The sequence below is a fragment of the Pimephales promelas genome, chromosome 12 (genome assembly GCF_988280905.1).
Source record: "Pimephales promelas chromosome 12, fPimPro1.hap1.1, whole genome shotgun sequence".
NCBI lineage: Eukaryota > Metazoa > Chordata > Actinopteri > Cypriniformes > Leuciscidae > Pimephales > Pimephales promelas.
In genome coordinates, this window is record NC_142780.1 from 10,062,091 (window position 1) to 10,082,991 (window position 20,901).

At 46.0% G+C, this 20,901-nt stretch overlaps 1 protein-coding gene across 2 annotated transcripts in view; it reads left to right on the forward strand.

The window, feature by feature from the left end:
* mal2 (mal, T cell differentiation protein 2) overlaps nucleotides 1-20,901 on the forward strand; it is a 68,949-nt gene that overhangs the window by 21,872 nt on the left and 26,176 nt on the right. For both annotated transcript variants that reach the window (XM_089117473.1, XM_089117472.1), the window contains exon 3: nucleotides 7,074-7,247. In XM_089117473.1, the coding sequence (XP_088973599.1) occupies nucleotides 7,074-7,247 (174 nt within the window). The remainder of the gene's footprint in view (nucleotides 1-7,073; nucleotides 7,248-20,901) is intronic.

Genomic DNA, 20,901 nt, shown 5'->3' on the forward strand with positions numbered 1-20,901 from the left:
ACTACAACTTCCTGTTTCATTGCGAATCATCGACGCCACGGACACGCCCATCGACGAAAACGCGCAGATAGCACAACTTTACATCGTCAATGCCTTTAGAAGGTACAGCAGAAATTTTAAGTTGATCCGACTAAATCCCTAGGAGGAGTTCGTTAAAGTACAGAGTGTGTAAATCGTCCCAAATCGGTCGCCAAATTCAAAATGGTGGACTTCCTGTCGAGTTTAGGGTATGGGTTCTTGAGGCTTTTTTGTGCGTCTGGTCATGGTAGATGTACCACAGAAATTTCGTACATGTCGGTCAAACAAGCGGCGGGGGCTGCTTCGTTAAAGGTCACTTCCTGTTGCCAGCAGGTGGCGCTATGACTGTGGGTGAATGTCGGCATGTAGATTTGTTCAGGGCGTGACTCTTGTCAAATGTGTAAAATTTCGTGCAGATCTGGGCATTTACAGCCAAGTTACTACAACTTCCTGTTTCATGGCGAATCTTCGACGCCACGGACACGCCCATCGACGAAAACGCGCAGATAGCACAACTTTACATCGTCAATGCCTTTAGAAGGCACAGCAGAAATTTTAAGTCGATCCGACTAAATCCCTAGGAGGAGTTCGTTAAAGTACGGAGTCTGTAAATCGTCCAAAAATGGCCGCCAAATTCAAAATGGCGGACCTCCTGTCGAGTTTAGGGTATGGGTTCTTGAGGCTTTTTTGTGCGTCTTGATATGATACACGTCCCCACCAAATTTCATGCACGTAGGTTGAACGTGGACGAGGGGCTAATTTTTTCCAATTTTCTAGGTGGCGCTAGCGTGCCATTTTGCCCCGCCCATCTGTGAAACCCACAAAATACGAAATTTTTCACCAGTCCTGACATGCGTGCCAAATTTGGTGAGTTTTTGAGCATGTTGCGGCCCCGAAAATGGCACTTACTTTGCAGAAAAAAGAAAAAAAAAAAAAAAAAAAAAAAAAAAAATAATCCTAACAGTTTCAATAGGGACCTCGCACTGTTAGTGCTCGGGCCCTAATAATCCTAACAGTTTCAATAGGGTCCTCGCACTGTTAGTGCTCGGGCCCTAATTAAAGCTGCAAGCAGCGATGGGCGGGCCCTCGCACCTGTAGCGCGTCGGGGTGTGAGGCGGCCGCGTTGCATATTTTGCAGCTCAGCCGGTGCGGCTGTGAATTTGCTACGCTGCTTCATTAAAGGTCACTTCCTGTTGCCAGCAGGTGGCGCTATGACTGTGGGTGAATGTCGGCATGTAGATTTGTTCAGGGCGGGACTGTTGTCAAATGTGTTAAATTTTGTGCAGATCTGGGCATTTACAGCCAAGTTACTACAACTTCCTGTTTCATGGCGAATCTTCGACGCCAGGGCCACGCCCATCGACGAAAATGCGCAGATAGCACAACTTTACATCGTCAAAGAAGGCACAGCAGAAATGTGAAGTTGGTCCGACTAAATCCCTACTTGGAGTTCGTTAAAGTACGCAATGAGTAAATCATCCAAAATTCGCAGTAAAATTAGAAATGGCCGACGTCCTGTTGAGTTTAGGGCATCGCTCCAAGAGACTTTTCTGTGCGTCTGGACATGGTAGATGTACGACAGAAATTTCGTACATGTCGGTCAAACATGCGGCGGGGAATGCTTCGTTAAAGGTCACTTCCTGCTGTCACTAGGTGGCGCTATGACTGTTGGTGAATGTAGACATGTGGATTTGTTCAGGGCGGGACTCTTGTCAAATGTGTAAAATCTTGTGCAGATCTGGGCATTTACAGCCAAGTTACTACAACTTCCTTTTTCATGGCGAATCATCGACGCCACGGACACGCCCATCGACGAAAATGCGCAGATAGCACAACTTTACATCGTCAATGCCTTTAGAAGGTACAGCAGAAATTTTAAGTTGATCCGACTAAATCCCTAGGAGGAGTTCTTTAAAGTACGGAGTGTGTAAATCGTCCCAAATCGGTCGCCAAATTCAAAATGGCGGACTTCCTGTCGAGTTTAGGGTATGGGTTCTTGAGGCTTTTTTGTGCGTCTGGTCATGGTAGAAGTACCACAGAAATTTCGTACATGTCGGTCCAACAAGCGGCGGGGGCTGCTTCGTTAAAGGACACTTCCTGTTGCCAGCAGGTGGCGCTATGACTGTGGGTGAATGTCGGCATGTAGATTTGTTCAGGGCGGGACTCTTGTCAAATGTGTAAAATTTCGTGCAGATCTGGGCATTTACAGCCAAGTTACTACAACTTCCTGTTTCATGGCGAATCATCGACGCCACGGACACGCCCATCGACGAAAATGCGCAGATAGCACAACTTTACATCGTCAATGCCTTTAGAAGGCACAGCAGAAATTTTAAGTCGATCCGACTAAATCCCTAGGAGGAGTTCGTTAAAGTACGGAGTCTGTAAATCGTCCAAAAATGGCCGCCAAATTCAAAATGGCGGACCTCCTGTCGAGTTTAGGGTATGGGTTCTTGAGGCTTTTTTGTGCGTCTTGATATGATACACGTCCCCACCAAATTTCGTGCATGTAGGTTGAACGTGGACGAGGGGCTAATTTTTTCCAATTTTCTAGGTGGCGCTAGCGAGCCATTTTGCCCCGCCCATCCGCGAAACCCACAAAATACGAAATTTTTCACCAGTCCTGACATGCGTGCCAAATTTGGTGAGTTTTTGAGCATGTTGCGGCCCCGAAAATGGCACTTACTTTGCAGAAAAAATAAAAAAAAAAATAAAATAAAAATTAAAGCTGCAAGCAGCGATGGGCGGGCCCTCGCACCTGTAGCACGTCGGGGTCTGAGGCGGCCACGTTTCATTTTCTGCAGCTCAGCCAGTGCGGCTGTGCATTTGCCACACTGCTTCGTTAAAGGCAACTTCCTGTTGCCAGCAGGTGGCGCTATGACTGTGGGTGAATGTCGGCATGTAGATTTGATCAGGGCGGGACTCTTGTCAAATGTGTTAAATTTCGTGCAGATCTGGGCATTAACAGCCAAGTTACTACAACTTCCTGTTTCATGGCGAATCATTGACGCCACGGACACGCCCATCGACGAAAACGCGCAGATAGCACAACTTTTCATCGTCAATGCCTTTAGAAGGCACAGCAGAAATTTGAAGGCGATCCGACTAAAGCCCTAGGAGGAGTTCGTTAAAGTACGTAATGAGTAAATCATCCAAAAATGGCGGTAAAATTAGAAATGGCCTACTTCCTGTTGAGTTTAGGGCATCGCTCCAAGAGACTTTTCTGTGCGTCTGGACATGGTAGATGTACCACAGAAATTTCGTACATGTCGGTCAAACATGCGACGGGGGCTGCTTCGTTAAATGTCACTTCCTCTTGCCACTAGGTGGCGCTATGAATGTGGGTGAATGTCGGCATGTAGATTTGTTCAGGGCGGGACTCTTGTCAAATGTGTAAAATTTCGTGTAGATCTGGGCATTTACAGCCAAGTTACTACAACTTCCTGTTTCATGGCGAATCATCGACGCCACGGACACGCCCATCGACGAAAACGCGCAGATAGCACAACTTTACATCGTCAATGCCTTTAGAAGGTACAGCAGAAATTTGAAGTTGATCCGACTAAATCCCTATGAGGAGTTCGTTAAAGTACGGAGTCTGTAAATCGTCCCAAAATGGCGGTAAAATTAGAAATGTCTGACTTCCTGTTGAGTTTAGGGCAACGCTCCAAGAGAGTTTTCTGTGTGTCTGGACATGGTAGATGTACCACAGAAATTTCGTACATGTCGGTCAAATATGCGACGGGTACTACTTCGTTAAAGGTCACTTCCTGCTGTCACTAGGTGGCGCTATGACTGTGGGTGAATGTCAGCATGTAGATTTGTTCAGGGCGGCACTCCTGTCAAATGTGTAAAATTTCGTGCAGATCTGGGCATTTACAGCCAAGTTACAACAACTTCCTGTTTCATGGCGAATCATCGACGCCACGGACACACCCATGGACGAAAACGCACAGATAGCACAACTTTACATCGTCAATGCCTTTAGAAGGCACAGCAGAAATGTGATGTCGATCCGACTAAAGCCCTAGGAGGAGTTAGTTAAAGTACGTAATGAGTAAATCACCCAAAAATGGCGGTAAAATTAGAAATGGCTGACTTCCTGTCGAGTTTAGGGTATGGGTTCTTGAGGCTTTTTTGTGCGTCTGGTCATGGTAGATGTACCACAGAAATTTCGTACATGTCGGTCAAACAAGCGGTGGGGGCTGCTTCGTTAAAGGTCACTTCCTGTTGCCAGCAGGTGGCGCTATGACTGTGGGTGAATGTCGGCATGTAGATTTGTTCAGGGCGTGACTCTTGTCAAATGTGTAAAATTTCGTGCAGATCTGGGCATTTACAGCCAAGTTACTACAACTTCCTGTTTCATGGCGAATCTTCGACGCCACGGACACGCCCATCGACGAAAACGCGCAGATAGCACAACTTTACATCGTCAATGCCTTTAGAAGGTACAGCAGAAATTTGAAGTTGATCCGACTAAATCCCTAGGAGGAGTTCGTTAAAGTACGGAGTGTGTAAATCGTCCCAAATCGGTCGCCGAATTCAAAATGGCGGACTTCCTGTCGAGTTTAGGGTATGGGTTCTTGAGGCTTTTTTGTGCGTCTGGTCATGGTAGATGTACCACAGAAATTTTGTACATGTCGGTCAAACAAGCGGCGGGGGCTGCTTCGTTAAAGGTCACTTCCTGTTGCCAGCAGGTGGCGCTATGACTGTGGGTGAATGTCGGCATGTAGATTTGATCAGGGCGGGACTCTTGTCAAATGTGTTAAATTTCGTGCAGATCTGGGCATTTACAGCCAAGTTACTACAACTTCCTGTTTCATGGCGAATCATCGACGCCACGGACACGCCCATCGACGAAAACGCGCAGATAGCACAACTTTTCATCGTCAATGCCTTTAGAAGGCACAGCAGAAATTTGAAGGCGACTAAAGCCCTAGGAGGAGTTCGTTAAAGTACGTAATGAGTAAATCATCCAAAAATGGCGGTAAAATTAGAAATGGCTGACTTCCTGTTGAGTTTAGGGCATCGCTCCAAGAGACTTTTCTGTGCGTCTGGACATGGTAGATGTACCACAGAAATTTCGTACATGTCGGTCAAACATGCGACGGGGGCTGCTTCGTTAAATGTCACTTCCTCTTGCCACTAGGTGGCGCTATCAATGTGGGTGAATGTCGGCATGTAGATTTGTTAAGGGCGGGACTCTTGTCAAATGTGTAAAATTTCGTGTAGATCTGGGCATTTACAGCCAAGTTACTACAACTTCCTGTTTCATGGCGAATCATCGACGCCACGGACACGCCCATCGACGAAAACGCGCAGATAGCACAACTTTACATCGTCAATGCCTTTAGAAGGTACAGCAGAAATTTGAAGTTGATCCGACTAAATCCCTAGGAGGAGTTCGTTAAAGTACGGAGTGTGTAAATCGTCCCAAATCGGTCGCCGAATTCAAAATGGCGGACTTCCTGTCGAGTTTAGGGTATGGGTTCTTGAGGCTTTTTTGTGCGTCTGGTCATGGTAGATGTACCACAGAAATTTCGTACATGTCGGTCAAACAAGCGGCGGGGGCTGCTTCGTTAAAGGTCACTTCCTGTTGCCAGCAGGTGGCGCTATGACTGTGGGTGAATGTCGGCATGTAGATTTGTTCAGGGCGTGACTCTTGTCAAATGTGTAAAATTTCGTGCAGATCTGGGCATTTACAGCCAAGTTAGTACAACTTCCTGTTTCATGGCGAATCTTCGACGCCACGGACACGCCCATCGACGAAAACGCGCAGATAGCACAACTTTACATCGTCAATGCCTTTAGAAGGCACAGCAGAAATTTTAAGTCGATCCGACTAAATCCCTAGGAGGAGTTCGTTAAAGTACGGAGTCTGTAAATCGTCCAAAAATGGCCGCCAAATTCAAAATGGCGGACCTCCTGTCGAGTTTAGGGTATGGGTTCTTGAGGCTTTTTTGTGCGTCTTGATATGATACACGTCCCCACCAAATTTCGTGCATGTAGGTTGAACGTGGACGAGGGGCTAATTTTTTCCAATTTTCTAGGTGGCGCTAGCGTGCCATTTTGCCCCGCCCATCTGCGAAACCCACAAAATACGAAATTTTTCACCAGTCCTGACATGCGTGCCAAATTTGGTGAGTTTTTGAGCATGTTGCGGCCCCGAAAATGGCACTTACTTTGCAGAAAAAAGAAAAAAAAAAAAATAACCCTAACAGTTTCAATAGGGTCCTCGCACTGTTAGTGCTCGGGCCCTAATAACCCTAACAGTTTCAATAGGGTCCTCGCACTGTTAGTGCTCGGGCCCTAAAAATAATCCTAACAGTTTCAATAGGGTCCTCGCACTGTTAGTGCTCGGGCCCTAATAAAAATAATCCTAACAGTTTCAATAGGGTCCTCGCACTGTTAGTGCTCGGGCCCTAAAAATAACCCTAACAGTTTCAATAGGGTCCTCGCACTGTTAGTGCTCGGGCCCTAATAAAGCAGTCTCGGGTGTTGGGTATTGTGTTGTAAGGGACCCATCTGTTGGTTCGGTGACCGGGGCCCAACTAGAGGGCTAGCCCCTGGTCTGCATGAGAGCACCCTCTGGCGTTCAGATGGAGCAGCATTTATTACCGACCACCCACACTGTACTGACAAGCTGCGCATAAAATACTCACAGCCTTTGCCAAACTGTGTGCGGTGAATCCCTAAACAGAACAGAGAAACAAATGACAAGAATAAACCAATAACAACATAATACATAGGAACAGCCGGGAACATGACAAAACTAGGAACATATAGCTATGACAATTACAAAATAAAAGACATGAAAACCTAAGTGATTCAAGGTCCAAAACAAGAAAAATGTGACAACAACCATATAGTAACGGAGGTTAATAATAGTGCAGTGATGTATATATAATTATGTTGCTCATTTTAGTCTGTGAATACATTTAAAACTGATTTTAAAAAGCTAAAGTAATTATTAATCTGTCAGGATTCTCTGAAATACAGCCCTTTGAACTGGTGATCTGTACTCAAAAGCATTATAAATTGTCTTCCATTTACAGGATATGTTCTACCATTTCATCGCTTTGCTGTTTTATTTTGGTGCATTCTTGTTGGAGGCCACAGTTTCATCTGCGGGTACATATGTAAACAGCACCACCTGTATACGCAGACCCCGTGGCAATATAATGACATTTCTGGACTATCGGGAATACAGCATTAATGTTGCTGCTGCGGTGAGTTGTTAACACTACCTTTATTTTCCCTTGCTTTTTCATTGTACCTCTTTAGCGTAATTTTTTGATGAGCAAGTTACACCATTGCTTTCAGTTACCTTATGCATCATATCAAGATGCATTTAATTCTTTGTTTGTGTTTGTAAAAGTAGAAATATTTTAAAAAATATTTATACTTATACTATATATTTTTTTAAAAACACATACACATAACAGACAAATTAAAGTCAATTCATTTGTAATGTAAAGTATTTTGTTACAATGTGGATGCAGCAGAGACACATCATCAAATCAAATCATTTAAGTGCAGCAGCTTTATTTAAAAACAAACTCAAAACTTCACAAAACAGAATCTCAGAAACAGAAACATGAACAGAACAACCACGAACATGCAACATAGAACTGACAAAGTACTGATAGAAACACAGTGCTTAATTATAGCAATTGAGGAGCAAATTTACAAGACACCCCTGTACTGGAACTAAAATCAAATCAGTTACCATGGAAAAAACAAACAAACAAACAAACAAAAAACAGGCAGGAGATGGAGAAAGACAGAACTCAACTAATTAACAGATTAACCAAACACAGACAAGAACAGAAATCAAAACAAACTGACAACATGAGATATTTATATCAAAAACTGACCAAAAACAGGATAAAAGTATTACAAAAAACGGCTCGGTTACGTATGTAACCCTCGTTCCCTGAGTTGGGGACGGAGACGTTACGTCAGGAGTGACGGAGAATGGGGTATTGAGTATTAAAAAACGAGCCAATGGCAAAGAAATGCCATGGGTCTGCAGAATTTGCATAGCGTATCTCCGCCTCACCCCGTGAGTATAAAAGGAGGAAGCGGACGCCACCGCAGTATGTCTTAGCTGAGGAGCCGAGACTGAACTCAGGCGTCTACCCAGCGGTACAGCGGAAGTGGCAGGGAGACGTAACGTCTCCGTTCCCTACTCAGGGAACGAGGGTTACATACGTAACCGAGACATTCCCTTTTGTAGTCACTCCGAGTTACGTCAGGAGTGACGGAGAATGGGGGTCCCCCGTGTAATCACGCCACCTTCACAGCTGTCTTCCAGTGCCCTGCGCAAGTCTGACCCCTAACGCACTTACTGACGAGGAGTCCTTCTTGACACAGGAATACCAAGGTACACTGGGGAGCATATCCCAGAGGAAATATGCCGCAGTACGCCTACCCGTGAGGAGGACTTAGGGATACACATACGGCCCAGGGGGCTTCGTATGGAGGAACACTGGAGTCACCAACCCGTAGGGTGGCTAGAATCTTAACTCCAGGGGTGGCAAGGTGGCTTGCCGAGGGAAGACACATGCTCCGAGAGTCTTACAGTGGAAATACACATGTGGGGGTTACTAGCAGGAACCATGCACAAGGAGGCACCTAAACGACGTCCAAGCAATACACTGGCGTCAGCGTCAACAGTGCTGGAGGAACTCAGGGCTTCCGTAGAAGGCTCAGCTGAGAAAAATCGCACTAATCCCATTCGGTGGAGTGGAATGGCGAGCAAGCGAAGACACCTGAGCGGGTCCAGTACTGGCCGGGTGAGCGAGTACAAGAGAGGACACAGGCTCCACTCGGAGATTATAGAATCTAGCGAATGTGTTGGGTGTCGCCCAGCCTGCAGCTCTGCAGATGTCTGCTAGCGAGGCGCCATGCGCTAGAGCCCAAGAGGAAGCCACACTCCGGATGGAGTGGGCTGTCACACCAAGGGGGCACGGTCGACCTTGCTGTTGGTAAGCCAAAGCAATGGTGTCCACTAACCAGTGAGACAACCTTTGCTTTGAGAGAGCCCTTCCCTTCTGGCTCCCACCAGAAAAGACAAAGAGCTGGTCTGAGGTCCTGAAACACTGCGTTCTGTCTACGTAAGCACGGAGGGCGCGGACTGGACAGAGTAGTGCCAAGGTTGGGTCTGCCTCTTCCAGGGGCAGCGCTTGCTAGTTCACTACCTGGTCACGGAAGGGAGTGGTAGGAACCTTGGGCACATATCCAGGCCGGGGTCTCAGGATCACGTGAGAGTAACCCGCCCGAATTCCAGGCACGCTTCGTCAATGGAAAATGCGTGCAGATCCCCTACCCTCTTGATGGAGGCCAGTGCAACCAGGAGCGCTGTCTTAAGCGACAGGAACTTAATCTCGACTGATTGCAGAGGCTCAAAGGGAGGCCTCTGCAGGGCGCTTAAAACCACTGAGAGGTCCCAAGAGGGAACAAGAGGAGGGCGAGGAGGATTCAGTCTCCTCGCTCCTCTCAGGAACCTGATGATCAGGTTGTGCTTCCCCAGAGACTTACCCTCAACTGCTTCGTGATATGCGGCAATAGCAGCCACATACACCTTCAGGGTGGAGGGAGACAGCCTTCACTCCAACCCATCTTGCAGGAAGGAAAGCAGGACACTGATCGAGCATCTCCGGGGGTCTTCTCGGCGAGAAGAAAACCAGTTGACAAAGAGGTTCCACTTCAACACATAGACGTGTCTCATGGACGACGCTCTAGCGGAAGTGATAGTAGCCGCCACCGCAGGTGGCAGGGTACTTAAACCTGCCTCGACCCGTCCAGGAGCCATGCATGTAGCCTTCAGAGATCGGGTCGAGGGTGCCACAGGGTGCCCCGTCCCTGAGAAAGGAGGTCCTTCCTCAGAGGAATTGGCCACGGAGGTGTTGTCGCAAGGAGTATCAGTTCGGAGAACCAGGTCTTGGTGGGCCAGTATGGGGCGACCAAAATGACCTGCTCCTCGTCCTCCTTGATCTTGCACAGGGTACGTGCGAGAAGGCTCACTGGGGGAAACGCATATTTGCGTGGGCCCCGCGGCCAGCTGTGCACCAGTGCGTCTGTGCCGAGCTTGCCCTCGGTCAGAGAGTAATACAGGGCGCAATGGGATGAGTCGTGGGAGGCAAACAGATCTATCTGTGCGTCCCCGAACTGATCCCAAATCAGCTGGACCGACTGGGGATGGAGTCGCCATTCGCCAGAGACTGGACGGAGCCGTGACAGCTCGTCGGCTGCACAGTTCCGAACTCCTGGAATGTGGATAGCACGAAGGGACCTCAGGTGCTTCTGACTCCATAAGATGAGGTGGCGTGCGAGTTGCGACATACGTGAGAGCGTAGACCCCCCTGGTGGTTGATGTACGCTACTGTCGCGGTATTGTCTGACAGACTAGTACGTGTTGACCCTTGAGCAACGCACGGAAGCGGTGCAGGGCAAGGCCTACTGCCAGCAACTCGAGGCAATTGACATGCATAAGGCGCTGGGGTCCTGACCAGAAGCCCGCGGCTTCATGCCCATTGCACATGGCGCCCCAACCCGTGGCAGAGGCATCTGTGGAGACAACAACATGCCTGGAAACTCGTTCTAGGGGAACACCGGCCCGTAGAAAGCTGAGGTTCCTCCACGGGGTGAAGGTCTGACGGCAGGTCGGAGTCACTGGAACTCTGAGCGTACCGTGATGCCATGCCCACCTCGGGACTCGATCGCGAAGCCACAGCTGAAGCGGTCTCATATGAAGCAATCCGAGTGGCGTTGCCGCGGCTGCGGATGCCATATGCCCCAGGAGCCTCTGAAAAAGTTTCAGTGGAACCACACTCTTGCCCTCAAACTGTCGAAGACAAGTCAGCAGTGAGTGGACATGGCGACCGAGTCTATCTCCATTCCGAGAAAAGAGATCCTCTGCATGGGGCAAAGTTTGCTCTTCTCCCAGTTGACCCGAAGGCCCAGACGGGCTGGGTGCCGGAGCCAAGGTCTCTGTGTTCGCAGACGTCTCTCGAGAGTGTGCTAGGATCAGCCAGTTGTCGAGATAGTTCAGGACGCGAACCCCTTGTTCGCGAAGGGGAACAAGGGCCGCCTCGACAATCTTCGTAAAGACGCGAGGAGACAGAGCCAACCCGAATGGGAGAACCGCGTACTGATATGCCTGCCCCTCGAAAGCAAACCAAAGAAACGGTCTGTGTCGAGGTAAAATGGAGACATGAAAGTAGGCATCCTTCAGGTCTATCGCTGCAAACCAATCCTGGGGCCGCACACATTCAAAAATGCGTTTGGTCGTGAGCATCTTGAACGGCAGCCGGTGAAGTGTGCGGTTCAAAACGCGCAGGTCCAGAATCGATCGTAACCCACCGGTTTTCTTGGGGACAATAAGGTAGGGGCTGTAAAACCCTGACTTCATCTCGGCTGGAGGGACAGCCTCGACTGCACCCTTCGCCAGCAGGGTGGCAACCTCCGCTTTCATGATCAGGACATTGCCACAGACCACCGTAAAGCGGACTCCCCTGAAGCGGGGAGGAGACCGTGCGAACTGAATGTACGGTACGGCCCAGTGCTGCTGGGGCCGGGCGGGAGGGGGCGGAAGTCGCAGGAGAGTGCATTCGGCGGCAAGCGGACTGAAGCGTCTGAGCCAGCGGCTGGTTGACAGACAAAAGCCACAGTCCACTTCTGGGCGGACGAGAACTGTTGGGCAGAGTTCACGACCGCGCCGCCGAAAAGGCCAGCCTTGGATATGGGGAAGTTGAGGAAACTGGTTCACTCAGCCTCACGCACATCAACCAGGTTAAGCCAAAAATGTCTGACCACGCATGTGGACATCACCTGACTCAGGGAGCATGCGGTCACCTTCGTCGCTCGTAGAGTAAGGTTGGTGACGGCAGGCAGCTAATGGATGAGTACTGAATCAGCCCTATCCTCGTGCATGTCACTGAACACCCATAAGGATGACAATAACATACAGTGAGGTGGCAGTCTGCCCCGCAGCTCTACAGTTCCCCGCCACTGGAGTAGACAAGAACCTACAGGCATTGGAGGGGTGCTTAGGGTTGCCACGCCAGGTGGAGGCGCTGTGGGACACATAAGTGTTGCCACAGAACACTCCATAGGGGGGAACCCCAGTGTACCCTAGACTGCGGCCTCTACGAGGGCAGGGAAGGCAGAAGAGGCACCTGAGTGATCGTGAAAAGTCAAAGGAGACTTCCACGATCTCACGGCCTCTTCATGCACATCCGGGAAGAAAGGATTTGGGTTCGCCACCCCCAAAAACCAATCATCAGCCTTAAGTGCTCGGGACATGGCAGAATTTTCCACACAAACCCGACACTCGTGGCAGCCCGGGAAAGCATAGCTGTGAACCCTGAATCAAACTCACTATGCTAGCACATCCGAGGACAGCAGCACAGAAGAGCCATCTCCAGAGGCCTCCAGCTCACCTTGTGATGCGGCGATAAACATGATCTCATCAGCTGGGGGACCGAATGAGAAAGCGGGCCCGCGGGCGGGCCCCGCCCACTCACTCTGGACCACGTGGGTTGCAACGTGAAAGACGGGGTGTGGGCCGAGGAATTTTCGGCGGTTTAGTTCCAGACCTGACGTCTTTTGGTCACCCTGGCCACTAGCCGAAGTATTATCTCACGTGGAGAAAATAGTTTGGTTAGTGGATGAGGGGACTCTCACTCTATTGAGCTCACGGAGTCTCAACCGTATACATTGCGATGATCACGTCCCCAATGAGAGAACGTGACACACCCACGAGTGCTGTCTGAGCGTGATCAAAGCCCAAACACATCAAACAGCGCTCGCGCCCATCCGCTGACTATCAGAATACCGCACTCAGGAATACACGGGCAAATCGTCTTTAAAAAGACGCGTCTTTAAAATGACGTGCCGCGTGCACACTCTTTCAGTGAGAGGAGAAGACTCCGCGGATGTTGAAGCGACCAGGGAGAGACACACACACTGGCAGACCACTGCTCAGATCGCAGGCAATGTGAAACTCGCTGGGTACCGCCGTCACACCAACACCAGAGAGTTCGCTCGTCTCGAAGAGGTGAGTCACAATAGTAAACTCAGATTGTGTGGCTTGTGGAGTGAAGAAGTTTTCTTGGCTCCGAAGCGAAAACATACTGCGGTGGCGTCCGCTTCCTCCTTTTATACTCACGGGGTGAGGCGGAGATACGCTGTGCAAATTCCGCAGACCCATGGCATTTCTTTGCCATTGGCTCGTTTTTTAATACTCGAAGAGGATTGGCTTTCTAGGCGAAACCCCCATTCTCCGTCACTCCTGACGTAACTCGGAGTGACTACGAAAGGGAACTGATGTTGCATTCCAAGTCTTCTGAAGTCATACAATACGAACCTTAGCATGACGCAATCATGAGACACACAAAAGCTGAAAGCATTTTACAATCAAATAAATGACAAATGTGACTTTTTTTCTAGCAGTAATTTTTGAAAGTGTGATGAGGATGAGGATATTTACGGCAAACGATAGTGATCGCTTTGGTACTGTTCCTAACACAAACCAATTGTTTGGTACTTTTTGAAATATGCTAGCCTGTGAAAGTACTTGAATCTGAATCATTTCTACAGTTTGATGGATTAAATATATGTCCATGAAACAATACTGCATAATTTACATAAAATGTTTTCTCCCAAGACAAAAAAAAGTTTTATAAATGACTAGTTAATTCCAAAATACACCAAGCCTGTTATATGTGTCTTATTTTATATAGCTGTAATTTATAAATGGTTTGGGTAAGGAGTAGTGTTATTTGCTCAAAAATATCTAAATTGTTTAATAGAAATATTTGTGGTTGTTTAAATTGAAAGTCGTACCTCAATCAACACATTTGGCATTATGGGAAAATTATAACCCAATTTATTTCAACATGACTATAAAATGTCCATGCCCATCATGTCTGTGTGTTATGCAAAGGTTTATCAATGAAAACAATGCGAAAGCCTGCATGTCAAAAAATCACACTAAAGGGGTACACAGTTCTTTAAAAAGTGATAAGCTAGTTTATCTTATTTTTAGTTCTACTCACTGTCCAGTATTTTCTTTGCTTTTGCAAAGTTGTTATGTTTTGCTATGGGAAATGTTTTTGTTTATTCGTATTTTTTCGCCTTTTTTATTTATTTATTTTTAATTCTGTCATTATTTAATCTTCTTCAAGTTGTTCCAACACCTCTATGTGTTTCTTTCTTCTGCTAAACTCAGAAGCAAACTTGAAACTTGAACAATATGGGTAACCAAACAGTTGACAGTAGCTATTGACTTCCATAGTATGTAAAAGAAAAAGAAAGAACAAAACTATCAATGGCTACTGTCAACTGATTGATTACTCTTTGGGTGAACTATCCCTTTAATAATAAAATAGCTGATATTAAAGGACAAGTTCAGTATTTTACACTTAAAGTCCTGTTTTAAGATCGTTTCTGATAAAATACCAAGGTTAAAGGCCCTTTCACACTGAACGCGATTTTGACGCGCGAATAATTCGCGCGATGGTTTTATTTTTTGATCAGCTGTTTGTGTAATGAGTGCTTCCACACCGAACGCGAATCTGCTGCGGCGAAAAAACGACTTTTATTTTTTTCGCTTCGATGTCGATTTTTGAGGCGAAAGAAAAGGCTTCAGCCAATCATACAGGGAAACAAAGGTGACGTGACCGCAGCAATGACGGACGGACCTTCTGATTGCTTGTGTGTCGAGTCTGTGAATGAACATCTGAAACAAGGACTGGTGGGACGTTGTGCTCGTTCGTTCGTATCGAGCCCAACCGGGTGTTTACAAGGCTTTTCAGTCCATTTGAGCCTTCAATACGTTTACTAAAAGTGTTTATTTGATTGCATGTAAACGTAGCCCCTGATGAATGGGACAGCTCACCTTCTGCCATATGTTTCTAGCTCCGGTAGTGGGTGCCCCAAACCTTCTTTTCTGCTTTTAAATAAAATAAAAAGCTTGTCTTCACTGGATGATAATGATAGTGATGAAGAAGCTATGTGCCACGTCCCGCAAGTCATAGCACTGTACCGCATTTTTTTTGTCTGCATCCTTTTATTTAATCGTCCTTTAAATAACAATTCTACAATTTAAAAAAATGTAATAAGAAAACATAGAAAATGCACAGCACAGACGTTAATGGAGCCATCACAAACAAACAAACTCTTCGTGGAGAGAGTGTTTGCTCTGATGAATGCTGCGTGGACAAGGAACCAGGCAACTGTGGACCTAAAGTGAACTGGTGAAAGTGAGCTCCACCTGCCAGTAGTTACTGCGAGTTACTGACATGCACATAATTAAAAAGAAGGTCCAATCGAAGCTGCCAGATCATCAGACAAACAATATAAATTCAAAATGCACTGATCGAATCCGGTAAGAACGCATTCATCTTTATCTTTCCTAATGGACTTATGTGCTTATTTGAAAATGTGCTATTTAGAGATTGGGATTTTTTTTTTTTTTATTAAGCCTATTAAAGCATCATGTTAACATCACTTCAAAAAGACATCTAATATAAAATCTATATTTATTCACCTATAGGCTATAATAATAAGTATAGAGTAGCCTACGTTTTCTGATGAAAATCAGGTCTGCTTTCATCGGCGCGAATGTTTTGGAATGTTGAAGTTCTGAACGTCGCAAATTCGCTGATGTGAATGGTTTTGACGCGAAATATTCTCACGCGAACTATTCGCTTTTTCGTTTCGCTTTTCCGTTACGCATCGCTTGAAAGGGCCTTAAGATTGAAATTTGGATACTGTAGGTGTACTGGAACAATCCTTCCTAAAACGCATTCAACTTTAGTTTACAAAGACGTAAAACTCATGGATGCTTTCCAACAGATTTTATTGTAGTTTTTGTCCAATTACATTGACTTGAATTGGATGTGCTGTGAGGCTCAACCGCCGGAAATGAAAATTAGGTTGTTTGTATTCTTCTGCATCTGTGTATGGGCTCTATGCATGGTGGTATTTCCGGTGAAGGTCTAAGGATGCTCAGGATGGTTAGGTCTAAGCATGCTGGGTTAGATCGGCGGATTACTTCTGCTGATCGTAGAGTCCAATGCTAATTTATATTGGATTTCATACTCTATGGTTATGCTAAAAAAAACATTAAACAGAAAACAGACAGAACAGACACCCCACATTGTGTTTATGATTCATTTTTAAATTATATTAAATAAACATAACTATATTTAAATTACATCTAAATGTATTAAAGTTTTGTTTCAAAGACGGGAGGACAGTAAATTTGGAAGACTCTGTCATAATCCCGTTTTCCTCGGTTTTCCTCTGCTTTAAATCTCCCCAACCGGAAACTGAAGAGCATCCTTGCGTCAAATGCGGAACTTATGCGTGCATATAGCCCATTCAGTGAAAGGCCAGTGGTTTGCTTGAAATTGACCCTTCGCAATGACCTGCCCCCTCAGTTACGCTGCTCTCAGACGCACACCAGTTCTCACGCAGTGAAAAATACATCACGGAGTAGATTGGAGACTGACAACACGCTGACAGACTGGACAGAGGTCTCATTCATAAAGCGTGCGTGCGTACGCACAAAACGGGGCTGGAAACGTACGTACGGCAGTTCTCTTACGAGAGGTTCTCTCGTATTGCGTAAGCTAGCTTACGCTATGGGAAAGATTAATCTTTTCTGAGAAGTTGAAGCCAAAAAATGATTCCATAATTTGTATCCATTGTCAACGCAGCTCCTTTGCAGCAGACCATGAGCGGGCTAGCTAGCAGCTCATTGGTTCGCTCACAGAGAACTGCTTAAGCCTATGGGAGAGCAGGGCTGAGCCCGCAACCAATGAGAAGCAGACACGCTCTCATTGCATCAGAGCCCGCCAGAATAGGCGTGGCTAGAGAGTATAAAAGGAGCCCTCGTAGGCTTATAAGTTGATTTTTTCATCCTTCAGCGAGCTATACGCTTCCGCTGGAAGCGGATTGGAAATGGTGCCGTCGTATGGCGACATAGTGCTGCTCTGTCTGTCGATATGTTTGTTGGTGTTATGTCTTCGTGTGGATTATGTCTTTGGCCAGATAAATTATGATAGGCTGGCCCTCCTGCACATACGGGACAATATGCCAAACTTTAAAGTTGCCAAACTCTTTTAAATATGCCAAACTCAATTAAAGTTGGTCTCTTATCCTGAAGACGTTTTTGTCGGGTCTGCGGACACCGGGGGTAAGCGAATGCATACCAACCACAAACCCCCGTGGAAGCCCAGGAAATGGGGCAAAAGAGCTGGCGCTCTGGTCCGGCTCAAACGGCATCGATCTCCACTACCGAGCATTCTAATCTCTAACGTTCGCTCATTAGTCAACAATTGTGATAAGCTCGCCATCCTCCTAAATAGCAGACGGGTTATTGCAGACTGCTCCATACTGTGTTTTACCGAAACCTGGCTTGGCGCTGGCATTCCTGACTCGGCAGTTAACCAGGATGGCTTCACCTTTCACCGCGCAGACCGCACTGAAGCTTCTCAGAAGACAAAGGGTGGCGGTGTAGGTTTCTACGTGAACGAGAGGTGGTGCACGGACACAACAGTGATCGCACAGGCCTGCTCCCCAGTTCTCGAGAGGCTCACCATAAAGTGCAGACCGTTTTACCTACCAAGGGATTTTACCTCTATCATACTGGTCGCTGTGTATACCGCCTCAAGCATCTGAGTCTGAGGCAGTTCAACAACTTTCTGGTCATATCATGAGCATCGAAAACTCTTACTCGGACGCTACAGTGTTGATTTTAGAGGACTTTAACCACGTCAACTTGAAGCGGTCTCTGCCCAGGTTTAAACAGCAGATCCGGGTGCCAACCAGGTATGATAAAGTATTGGACCAGTGTTATTGTACTATTGGTAATGCCTTTCATGCAGTAGCTTGGGCTCCCTTGGGACAGTCAGACCATAACACTGTCCTTCTGATCCTTGTTTATCGTCAGAAATTAAAATCTGTAAAAGCTAAAACTAAGGTTGTTAAACAATGGTCTTCTCAAGGAATTGATGCACTCAAGGACTGTTGATAATACAGATTGGTCTGTTTTTAAAGAGTCATGTTGTGATCTTAATGAATTTACTGAGGTGGTTAATGCCTATATTAACTTTGCTGAAAATGTATGTGTGCCTACAAAGTCAGTGACTGTGTACAGTAATAATAAGCCATGGTTTAGCAGAGAGTTAAAACATCTATGGAAAAATAAACATAATGCTTATAAGAGTGGTGACAGAGATCTATATAAGGCGGCTAAATACGACTTTGAGGGAGCTGTTCATAAGGCTAAGGCTGACTATAGGCATAAGCTGGAAAGTACACTACAGGCTAATGACAATAGAGGGGTATGGGAGGGTCTGAGGCAGATTACCAACTATACTAGTACATCGCCAGTGGTCAGTGATGATTCTAGGCTGCCTGATTGTCTTAATGAGTTTTACTGTCGCTTTGACAGAAATTATGTTGATGACATCACACAATTGACAAACATCAATACCCCCAGCCCTCCTTTTGTAATAGAGGTGGATGAGGTTAGGCTTTTATTACGGAAGCAGAACTGCAGGAAAGTTGCAGGTCCTGACCTTGTATCCTCTGCTACTATCAAATATTGTGCAGATGAACTAGCTCCAGTCCTCACAGAAATTTTTAACTGGTCCTTGAGGGTATGCACTGTTGCCCAATGTTTTAAGTCTGCGGTAATAATTCCCCTGCCCCAAAAAAAACAATATAACCTGCCTGAACGACTACCGACCTGTAGCACTAACATCTGTTATAATGAAAATCTTTGAGCAAATAGTTTGTAATCATCTGGCTAGCGTTGTCAGGCTCGACCCCTTTCAATTTGCCTATAGGGCAAATAGGTCTGTTGAGGATGCTGTATCCCTATGTCTTCATTCCATTCTACAGCACCTGGAGGCTCCAGGGAATTACGTAAAGATCCTTTTTATAGATTATAGCTCTGCTTTTAACACAATTTTACCCAACAAACTTTTTCTGAAACTCCAGGAAATCGGTGTTCACAATTCTTTATGTTACTGGATCTGGGACTTTCTGGTGCAGAGAACACAATTTGTAAAAATAGGCAATAACATCTCTAATGTTAGGCATATTAACACTGGAGCCCCTCAGGGGTGTGTTCTGTCACCTCTTTTATATTCAATATATACAGATGATTGCACATTACACACTGAATCTGTTAAAATGTTTAAATTTGCAGATGACACAACAGTAGTGGACATTTCTGGGTATGATGATGTTGCCTATATGACAGAGGTCATCTCATTGATTGAATGGTGTTCCAACCATAATTTATAATTAAATGTCTCCAAAACTAAGGAGCTAGTGGTTGACTTCCGTAGAAGGGGGAAGTTGTCCCAGCCCCTGTACATCTAACTTCCTCTTTTCCATACTTCCATCAGGAAGAAGGATAAGAGCTATTAAGACTAAAACCTCTCGCTTCCTCAATAGTACATATTGCAGAGCTATTAAATATCTTAACAGCCCTCACCAATCACTTATGAGGAAAAGGTTCTCTTAACAAGACTGCAGTATTTCTTTTTTAATTATACACTTGTTTTACAGTGTTTTATTATACTTTTTTGTATATATAAGCCGGCGTCCCTGCCCGCTTGCGAGCGTCAAAAAGCCGTTCTCACAGCTACCTAGAGAAATCTCAAAAAGAGCAAAAATTTCTCTCGTGTAAAAAATGTGCCCACAAGCATGTGTTCACTCTTACACACAAGCACCACATGTCCCGCACAGCCCGCTCTAGAATCAGAGAACATAAGCGCGCCCACGAGCCTGTGAGCGCATCCCCCCTCTGCTCGCTCTGCTTCAAGGCCCATAAACTCATCTCTGAGTGTAAGTCCCGTTGCTACATACAGTTCAAGTGTGCCCACACACTGTGTCCAACCTGCTATGTACAGCAATCAGGGCGTTTTAGCCATTCAACCGCTAGCCGCTCGCTCAGAAGCGTGGGAAGCCCTTCCGGGCATTTCCCTGTGGATGTTAAGCATTATAAAGAACGGCTATCTGCTACAGTTTTGTCGTCGCCCGCTGCGCTTCCGCGCTCGGCTCGAGACCACTGTCAGCCCGGTGGCCATCAACACGCTCCACGCAGAGATAGCGAAGCTGTTGCAAAAAGGCACCATACTTTCTACCGGGTGTCGGACGCTGTTGGTTAGATCACAACACTAGAGTCAGACAACTATAATTGTTCTTCATGCACACAGTAACTGAAATTTAAAACCGTTAAAAGAAAAGGCTCAATAAACTATTGCATAGATAGATTATTTAAAATACACTGTTCATTAATATGTATTTCCTTTGTGCTTTGAACTTTTCAATGCGGACTTTACGCGCTGTAACTTCATGTGGCTTCAAGCACATCATTCTCCGCTCGGGATGCACATAAGCGCTTTGTGTTGCACTGTATTGGAGCCTTTAATATCATAATGCAGTGACGCAATGACAGATTATTAATTGCCTTTCAATTATATGTTGCTGCCTCATTAAACATCTGTGCTATACATTTCAAACATGTTGTCTCAATTTTATAGTAGCCATGGCTATATCTTTTTGATTTTTGTTATCTTGTTTTTCATTAATGTATTTTTCAACAATACAAAGAGCAATGTGTATTATCCATTAATATAGTTCATAATAGCATTTTTGTCATAGATTATGATCCACCAGCGAGGAACCAGCAGAACAGAGTGAACATTCATTCTGTTTAGTTCAATCCTACTTAAAAGGAATTTATTTAAAATGCTCGCTCTACTCCACACCATTAATGTCTTGTGCGGACATCTGTATTTTGACTTTCGGTTTTAAGTAAGCGATTTAAAAGCTCCCAAGTCCCAGCGGAGT